The following is a 9,896-nucleotide window of genomic DNA, read 5'->3' as shown; positions in this document are numbered from 1 at the left end:
TATTGTCAAAATAAATTAAAAACTCTCCTTTTTTAGACTTGGGTTTCCAACTAAGTTTGTTATTTATTGTATCACCTGTACAGTCCATTGCTAGCAATGCAACAAGCAGCAAGTAGAAGGAGTCCATGGTGTACTTTTCCCAGAAAATTAATGTTCTCCGGGATTTTGATTTTGATCAAATGAGTAGAAATTGAGAGAAATCTGCGAGAGAATGATAAAGTTTGACAATGAATTAACCTGAAGCATTTGAACATTTTGACTTTTTTAATTATTATAATGGGACGAATATAAAGATTTCGCGTGGGTGCATGGACAAGCTAAGCCAGTATGCAAATTGCTATAAATTTGACTTTCATATGCATACAAAGATTGACAGTGAACTGGGGAAAATTATGGCTTCGTAAATCCCTCAATTAAAATACCAGGGGTTGGAATAAACGGAGATCATGTACGTCCGATCATGATAATGATGCCACCGTTGGGTCTTAGGATATGTTTTTAATAATAATAATAATAATAATAATAATAATATGTAATAACTTTATTTCGAACTGTCAAAATATACATTGAAAATAAAGCCGTTCTCCGTAATAGGAAAAGTACTATGTACAATTATGATATGATAGATACTCTATAAACATTATCAAAAACTTAACATATCAAAAGTAGGTAGTTAAAATGAGAATAAAAAGTAAAGCTAAATGACAGTTATGACAGTTCGACAGAGTTGATAATAATAATAATAATAATAATAATAATAATAATAATAATAATAATAATGATAATAATAATAATAATAAAAATAAAAATACTAAAATTACTAATAATAACTGGTAGCGCCCAGATGACGGTCACATATCCTCAGAAAGGTCCTGCGTCTCTGAGATGCAGGAAGGAGCTGAGACGTGGCACTATATTATTAACATTAGTAATAATAATAATTGTAATAATGATAATAATCATATCACGGTCCAAAAGCAAACGTGTAACTGTTCTTTCTTGAAGAGTCTAAAAACTTAGTGTCTTCATGGTGATTCTATCAATTAATTAAACCACACCAACAAAGGGGAAACCGATGTAACATCCATATGTGTACCTCGTGCCCTTCAACAAGCTTCCGATATATGCCGAGGAAAGAGTAATTTAGGGCGCATTTGATTGACCGTATTCCGGAATAGGAATACATGGAATATAAGGCTGCGTTCCATTGACCGTATTCCGGAATAGGTATACATGGAATAGAAGTTAGAAACTCTTCGTTATTACGGAGATTCACATTGTCAAACACCTGCTAAAATGCTACTTTAAACATACCTTTATTATCCCTGTTGCTTAAAAAAAGCCAGACATACCGTCTTAAGTCATTACTCCAAGTATTCTTATTCCGGAATAGGGTCAATCGAACGCACCCTAAGCTAATTAACAAACATTCACCGAAGTCGAGATGGCTAGCAGTGAATATATTACCGAGCCGCGAAGCGGCAAGATAAATATTTACTACTAGTCACCGACACTGAGATGAACAGTTGTTTACGTATATTCTAAAACAGTGAGATAAAATAGCACAAAAAGATTGTTTTAACTCAATTATTCAAGCAACGATTTTACAGTATTTTCGGGCGCAAATCCCGCGTAAGTTTCGCGAAGGTGAATAGAAAAAGATATTTGGAGTTTGAATAGCCAATCAGAGTACACCTTCAACGCTATCCAGTGTTTTAGTATAGTAATTCACGATAGTCACAAATGGCATCACGGTATTTTGCCTATGAAAAGAAAAGCTCGTTTCTCTGTGACTTGTAGACCCTTTGGAGTGCCGTTCATTAACCGAAAGGGCTGATCCCAAAAGACCACGAACTTGGTTTTCTCGGACAGCGCGCAAAATGCCACTTTTTTAAAATACATGGATGATTTTGATACATGAAACAAGTTGGCGCCAGGTTTATGAAGATAGATTTTTTTAACATCTAGGAATTAAATCCTATTAAGAATGTGAAACAAATTCAAGTTCACGAACGAAAAACACAGAAAAGTTACTGTCATTAAGCGTTGCAATTATAAACAGCTAGGAATGCTCAACGATAACACTGCACAGTGAAAAATATATTGAAAAATATGTTCTCTACTGTTAATCACAAGAACTGAAGCCACACCCTGTGCTGTGTGCGTTTGGTTCAATTTTTTTAAATCCTCAACCGTAAAAGATTAATGTTGGGAATCGTCCTTTTAGCCAAAAGCTAGCAGGTTACAAAGCTTTGTTTTCTTGGAAGGGTAATTAAGTTACGTGTGACCCACGCAGTCGGAATTTCTTCTATCGTCTAATGCATGAGTGGTTTACAAAGCAAGGAAAAGAACCGTCGCCTGGTTGAACCCGTGGAATTCGGCGGCAGTTTGCTGGGCCGTATCTCTGGCCCTTAAATTTAACTGAATGTTGTTAATGGCTCTAATTCGCGGATAAGAGAGCAATGGACCGTAGAAACGTTCTTAAATTAAAACTCTTTACTGAAAAAAAAAAAAAAGGAGAAACGGTGTATTCAATCTGGTGGTGACGGTGTCATCCATTTTATTCTAGGGGTACTTGGAAATCACACTGGCTATTCAAATATCAAATTGTGAACTGAACGGTTGTAATCTGCCCGTTAGAGTTTTGCAGCGTTTTTGAATGTGCACACAAAAATTCGCTTAACAAAAGCCATGTTGCCTTCAAATGAAGAAACAAAGCATTTTGCGATCAAAACTAACAGAAAAAAAAAGCAAACCTTGGAAAGCATATTTGTTGCTAAAAGGTCATATTAGAAAATGGTGTTTTCGACTGAATAAACGTCTTGGAAAGGATGGAGAAAAATCCTGAAATAGTTACAAGTCTTGTAAGAACTTTCGACATTAATGTACAAGATTTATAAAATGAGTTAATATTTCTTCAGTCCCGTTATTTTTGTTATAGACAGGTGACCCACTTTTAATACTGTAGGCCATCCTCCGTTTGCTGTTCTCAACTTTTATGAAGAAAATTTCACTGAATGTTCAGATCCTTGGTCAGTACAACAATAAGGTATTGTAACTTGTAGAAACAAGAAGAACAAATATCATGGTTTCGCTTGCTGTAAAATCTACCACATGGTTCAGTACAGAGGGATATAGAAATTTCACTGTGAAATATTTGCTTTGTTCCTCTTCTACCGTCAGGCAGCTGACAAATCTGACGCTTTTTCTCTTTTCCTGAAAGAGTGACAAATGAATGACTTTAAAGATACCTTCAAACAGCACGTGTCAATAGGCACACGGGTCAATTTTCGGGCGTGTTGTCAAGAATTGACGATTTTGGCGCCTTCCTCAACAGTTTCTATGATTGGCTTGTGCAGTCACGCGTAACCATTAAAACGAGCCAAAAAGAAGCAATGTAACTTGTTCGTTTCACAGAATTATTTGCCAAAGCGCTTATCGAGTGGATTTCAATAACACTGATTGATTGCCAAGTGAAGCCCTTGGTTGAGGTATACGTTATTCTTAACCTGTTAAAACGATTGAAGAGGCTATTTAAGCTTTGGATAAATAATAATTAATAAATAATTAGTTACTTTAAACTCCAAGTTTTGTTTTTAAAGATATGTTATCGGACGAGTTCGACTTTTTTTGAGCAAACCTTAACACAATTCGCTGCTGCAGTTTTTTTATTATTATTTTATTTTAAGTAGGTATGGATGGCTCTGTGATGTCCTAGGCTTATCTATCTTATTACATTTCTATCCCATATGAACCATATGAGCGTTAGCCCTTCTGATGGAAACGGGCCCACACAAGGACAGAGAAAAACTCTGACCAGGGTGGGAATTGAAACCACGACCTTCGGGTTAGATCGCCGCTCTACCGACTGAGCTACAAGGTCAGACGGCAGGTCGTGGGAACTGAAGATGTTAAAATCACGGCAATGAACTTGTACAAGTACAAGGAAAGGTTACGTTTATACAAACGTTGGCCGTGTAGCACTTATATTTTAAACAGAGTTAACTGAATAGAGTGTAATTTGAAGTGCTAGATTTGTATCCCGTATGAACCATGTTAGCGTTAGCCCTACTGATGGAAATCTTTTCTTCAGTATACTCATCTGTACGTAATGAAATAACTTACTTGTCTACTCGTATTACAGTTCTCAATAAGGACATTTCTGAAAAGTACAGTTTCCCACAATTATCTTGCAGTTAGTTATGGTGGTTACAGTCTCAACAATCGGTTATCCACAATAGCTATTGTGTAGGCGCCTTGTTTTAACTTATAACGACCTTTACTAAATTCTCATCCTCGGATAATGCATTTCGAGTGCTCTGTTTGGTTCACTCAATCTCGGTTATCTGCTCGTATACCTTAGTTTGACCTTATATGGTAGATGATTGCGTTAAGCGTTGCTAAACTAATTTTAATTTTTTGCCGGAAAGCGAAATTTCTCTTAAATGAACGCAAAAAAGGAAAAAAAAGTTGTTTTTTTTGCGAAAAGTTTGGATCAATTCCGAAGTTTAGAAGTACGCAAAAAGGCAAGAAATGTTTTTGTGATGAGCCTACGTCTGTATGACTACAAGGTATTACACAACATCACATCTTCATCAAGTTCTCTCGATTTTGTTCGGATTTTCGCGCTTTTTTCGTTCGCATTTCGTACTTCCAAATTTTTGGAGTTTATAAGGAATTTAATAAAACAATTATTCCCTTCGCGCTTGTTGGATATGAGACTGGTTATAGCCAACTCGGCGCCTCGTTGGCTATTGCTATGTCATATCCAACGCGCGCTCATGGAATATTTGTTAATTAAACTTTGATATTTTTGATTCAAATTTTGTGATTTTTCGAATTATTTTTGAGATTCTTAGAAAAAATTGGGATTTTTAGAATATTTTTGGGAGATTTTCCGGATAGATTTCTTACCGATTTTTCAGTATTATTGTAGCTAAGCCTAACGGAACCAGACATTTTGTTGTTTAATTGGTTCTGTTGAACAATGTGAAAGCCTTCCTATTTACAAGGAAAGAAATTTGGTTCTATCGGACTTGAGACCGTAACCTTTTCACTTCTCAAACAACCATTGTTAAATAAAACGAAAGTTCACAACTAACTATTTTCGATTTAGAACATGGTCACACCCACTTAGCCAATCAGTGAATCAGTGCCTTGTATTTGTGAGCTCTATCTCCCATAAACTGTCAAATTATGTAAACAAGTGGGAGTTTTAAAGCATTGGGAAATTGTGCGGTAAAATAACTACTCATTAGTAAGCTCTATATAAAGCATACTAATGAGGCCTTCCGAGGAGGAAGGGGAGAAGGGGGAGGGGGGGGGGGGGGGGAGGGGGGTTCTTGTGTTCCCTTGTTCCCCAAATTACTATCAAACTTGTTCCCAGCTTTTTCATCGTTAAAATGGTTTTAAAATGTTTTTGTTCCCTAAAATATTTTGACATTGTTCCCTTGTTCCCCAGTTCAAATTAGCCATGTTCTCTTGTTCCCCTAAACCCCTGTGAGGGCCTCACTAAGGACAAAATGAAGCATACTAACGAATTACAGGCTGCTAATTCAAACAAAAGCAAACTGCAGTGATGACAATGACAATTTTATTTAAAGGTTTCGCTTTACATAATTTAAGCAAGGAGATGAATAACAAAATAACAAAACCAAGCTCGACTTAACAAGTTTTAGCAAAAATTAAGAGGTCTCACCGTGTTTAAGGACGGTGCCTACTATTGTTACTGCAAATGCGTTCTGCGTTCTACTCGGGTTTCCTATGGGTGGTGCTTATTAATACAGGGCTATTTTTGCACGGTTTAAAACTATGCGGAGAAAGCAGAACTTAGCAAGTGCTCTTGCTATCAAAAAAGATAATTGGCGGTAGCCATGCATTTTTCAGAAATCATTTTGCTTCAATTTGGAAAAGAACGTCATAAACTGCTTTGTATTTTAAAGCTTTTTACAAATATTTTCGATCAATTTTCTTTTTGGATTTCAATAACACTTGTTGAGATCTGCTTTTACCGCATAATTATTCAATAAACCGCACAAAAATACCTTTAAATTAGTAGCAATGTCCTTAATAACAAGAGATGTGGTTGCTGATGATTCGTTAGCTGTTTCTTCGCTGCCTTTTTTGTCTACTTTTTAAATTTTATATTCTGGCTCGCCGATTGGTGGTTGAAGGGCGTCTGAGCCAGCTTTCACCAGTGTGCTGCTTGCTCTCTTGTAGGTGCGAGCAGCATTGCTTCGGTGACTAGTCCTTGACATAATCGTCTGTTCGTCAAACGTTCCACTTTCATATAACTGCGTTGCTCAAGTATTATAAACCTTGGTAAACCGTCTTCCATCCAGGTTAATCTTAGCTTCCGTGCACGTAGATTTCAATTAATTGAAAAAGTATTTATTCCAACAGCCTGTTACCTGTACCTGACATCTTCTGCCTCTTGGCTCGGAAGGGGCTTTCTGTAAAATCTTCAACGACTTATAAGATGCTTCTCATGTTCTCTGAACACCGCAACCACGCATCGACTATTTGCTTGAATTTCAGTCAAACTGGAAGTCCCCTTACTATTTCGAAGAATCAATTTTCGTCGTTGCTTTAGTAAGTATTTCATTAAAGGAGAAAAGGACGGAGGGTCCGTATTAAACACTCGCGCTGATATACCTGGAAAGACTTGTCAGACATGGATTTGATGTTAGTGGAAAGAAGATCGAGTTTTCCATTCACATCTTCGAGCTAATAAACACTATCCCAATTGTGACACTTCAACAAGTTATCCATTTCCAGGTTATGACGATCACGTACATTTCTAGGCATCACAGTTTTCCTTTTAGCTTTAAGTGGGATTCTGTGATATAGTACCAGGACCACAGAGTGGTCAGATCGAACAAGTCCTTGAGCGACCGATACTTTTCTCAAAAAATGTGGGACGTTACTAATGAAAACATCTAACATTTTGTTCTTTCTTGTTGGTATATTTACCATCTGCAATAGGTTTAGTTGTGTGAGAATATCCTTGGGACCACCACAAATTATTAGGTTTCTGTTGGAATTATCAGTCAGTAGGCGGTCACAACTATAGGTTAGATGTTCCAGTAATTCATCATGACAATATTGCAGATCTGGAGAAAGATGAATACCGGCGATCTTCCCAGACTGAGCTGAACAACAATCGGGAAAACGATCATCGTGTCATTTCTGTTCCGATAATGATTGTCTCTGTCTGAGGCTGGAATCCTCCTGTGTTGAAGTCTTCCTCGGTGATTTCTTGCCATGCTGATGACAACGCAGGTTTAAAATCTTTGGGAAAGGGCTTCGTGCAACGACATGTTTGATCTGTAAATGTGAATCTACAATCACCATTGACTTTAAACCTCTCTCGGATGTGAGAGACAATCTTTCTCGGCCATCGTCAACTAAAGCCTGGCCTTGGCAGGGCCTCTCGAAATTTTCTAACGACTTTTCACGAATTTGACAGGCAGACGCCCACGTGACTTCGTCTGCCCATGCAGTTCATGAGAAATTCGGTTGGACTCTTGTTCTTTTATCGACAATCCGATAGATGATATGTTCACCGGGTAAAACAGTATTTTTTTTTAAATCGGTCGTTTGTTAACTTTAATTTTTTTTAAATGCCATGACAGATGAAATCATCATTTGAAACACTGCTCAAATGTCTTTGTGAGTGTGGCTTCAATAAGTGATCAAAAAAGCAACAGAAAGTGCATCCTTGTTCTAACTGCAACGCCTTGAATTAGTTTGCGCATAAAGTTACAAAAAGCATCGCGAATATGAATGATTCGCTGTAAAAAAAAGGCGTAACATAGAGATAAAATGTGTCGAAGTCTAGACTTTTGACACATTGTCGATGTTACACAAGCAGTTTACTACGGAATAGTTAAGTAAAAAAAATAGAAAATGGCTGTCAATAAGTTGATGGTTTCGACAAAGTCTGCGAAACACTAGAGCAAAAATGTCTCGCTGACTTTACTGCTTAGTTCGTTCATCGCTAATGTTGCCATGTAATTTAACGTGGAATGCTTTTGAACGCGCTCGGGATTGGTTGGCAGTCTTATTTTGTTGCCATTGTTTGTGCAAGTGATTGGCAGGTATTTCACTGGGTATTTCAAACGCGATGCAATTGCGCAAATTTTTATTATTTTGTAAGAGACTCGCTTAAAACCAGTTACGGTCTAATTTTAAGAGCCCGCATTGGGGTTCTCTTGTAAGAAAAATAATTTATGCCATCAATTAAGTACATTTTTAAAAAAAAAACAATAGGCTTAAGCAAAAGAGAAGGTTTTCCGTGTTTCCATAGCCTCATCTAAACACGAGGGGGATTTGGGAGAATTCAGACAGTTATGCAAACCCGAGACGAAGTCGAGGGCTTGCATAACTGTCCCGAATTCTCCCAACTTCTCCAATTCTTTAGATGAGGCTATGGAAACACGGGAAAAAGTCCTCCATTGCTTTTATAAAATATTCCTCAAAGAAAGTTCAACAAATGAAAGAAAATGGTGGTTTTTTTACTTCTTGATTGAAACAGATTTTCTTGACACAAGTTCATATTTCGTACCAACCAGTCAAAACGCGCGTCTGATAATACATTACCAATCAAAATTCGTGTGATGTCACAGCCGTGTTCCATACTCTCATCTAAACATAGCTATTGACCAATGAGAGTGCGCGTACTTTAATAAAAAGTAATACTTAGACAAATTACGCCTGTATTGGAAATACTTAGACCAATCACAGGTTACATAATCCAAGGAAATTATGACTTTCTCTAAATAAAGAGAGGTATATTAAGCCTCTTAAAGAGAAGTTCAAATTTACGCAAACAACCTGCAGGTGATTCTTCCTGGGAGTTTGATAAAAGTTCTGACAAAAAAATGATGATGGCGACTGACCTGCAATCTAGAAGCGTATATTTGGTTGTCGTAGAAGTCAGCTCGTTAATTGTCTTGAACCTTCTGTCCCTTATGGGAAACACCTTGGTTTGCATCTCCGTATACAGAAACACACGATTGCGTACAACAACGAATCTTTATATCATCGCGCTGGCAATAAGTGATTTACTGTCGGCCGTGTTTGTAATGCCGTTGACGATTGGCGTCCTTGTAAGCGGCCGCTGGATTTTTGGCGAAGTTGGCTGTAGCTTTCATTCCTTCCTTTCTTTGTTTGCCATCTACGTTTCACCAGTAACAATGGGGCTAACAGCGCTCAATCGTTATGTGCGAATGTGCAGGCCAGAGCATGAATATCAGAAGTTCTTCTCTATGAAAAAGTCACTGGCACTTTTAGCGTCTGTTTGGGTTTTTGTTGCCTGTTATAATGGCCTCCCCGTCATAGCTGGTGTTCAAAAAAGCACTTTTGTCCCTGGATATGCCACTTGTTCCGTTGGTCATCTCAGCGAAACTGGAACACTGGTACACTATGGCATCGTCATCCCATTGTTCCTTTTAACACCTTTAACAATCACCGTTTTTAGCTACGTAAAAGTTGCGAAAAAGATGCAACAGCACAAAATCGAAACGTCGTCCTTGAGACAAACCTCACCAATCATTAGTGCAAGAGAGGTAAGAATTAGTAAATCTCTATTCGTTGTTGTTTTCGCTTTCATGATCTGTTGGATTCCTTTTTGGATCATAGTTCTTGTAATGCGCCTATACTTGGTTCCAAAGATACCACGAAACGTATTACTGCTAAGTCCGTTTTTGCTTTACATATCCAATACAATCAATCCATTTCTTTACGCTGGTATGAACCCTAGTTTCAGACGAGAATTCCGGAAGATTGTTTGTAAGGAAAGGAGGAATGTTGGGGATCGTATAAATAAGATACCACCTCAGCCAAATACGAATAACGTTATTCAAGAGGACAAAGGCCATTTCTCAATTGATTAA

At 37.5% G+C, this 9,896-nt stretch overlaps 1 protein-coding gene across 1 annotated transcript; it reads left to right on the top strand.

Annotated features, from left to right (window-relative positions):
* Positions 1–8,870: 8,870 nt before the first annotated feature.
* Positions 8,871–9,896, top strand: LOC138055677 (beta-1 adrenergic receptor-like). The gene has a single exon (XM_068901560.1). The coding sequence runs from the start codon at positions 8,883–8,885 to the stop codon at positions 9,894–9,896; it is 1,014 nt and encodes a 337-aa protein (XP_068757661.1). The 5' UTR covers positions 8,871–8,882.

The sequence above is a fragment of the Montipora capricornis genome, chromosome 7 (genome assembly GCF_036669925.1).
Source record: "Montipora capricornis isolate CH-2021 chromosome 7, ASM3666992v2, whole genome shotgun sequence".
Classification (NCBI taxonomy): Eukaryota; Metazoa; Cnidaria; class Anthozoa; order Scleractinia; family Acroporidae; genus Montipora; species Montipora capricornis.
The sequence above is the reverse complement of the archived record's forward strand: the minus strand, read 5'-3'. Positions and strand labels throughout refer to the sequence as shown.

Excerpts from the sequence above, each read along its gene's own strand:
- LOC138055677 (XM_068901560.1), top strand. The coding sequence starts at position 8,883 with ATGATGATGGCGACTGACCTGCAATCTAGAAGCGTATATTTGGTTGTC.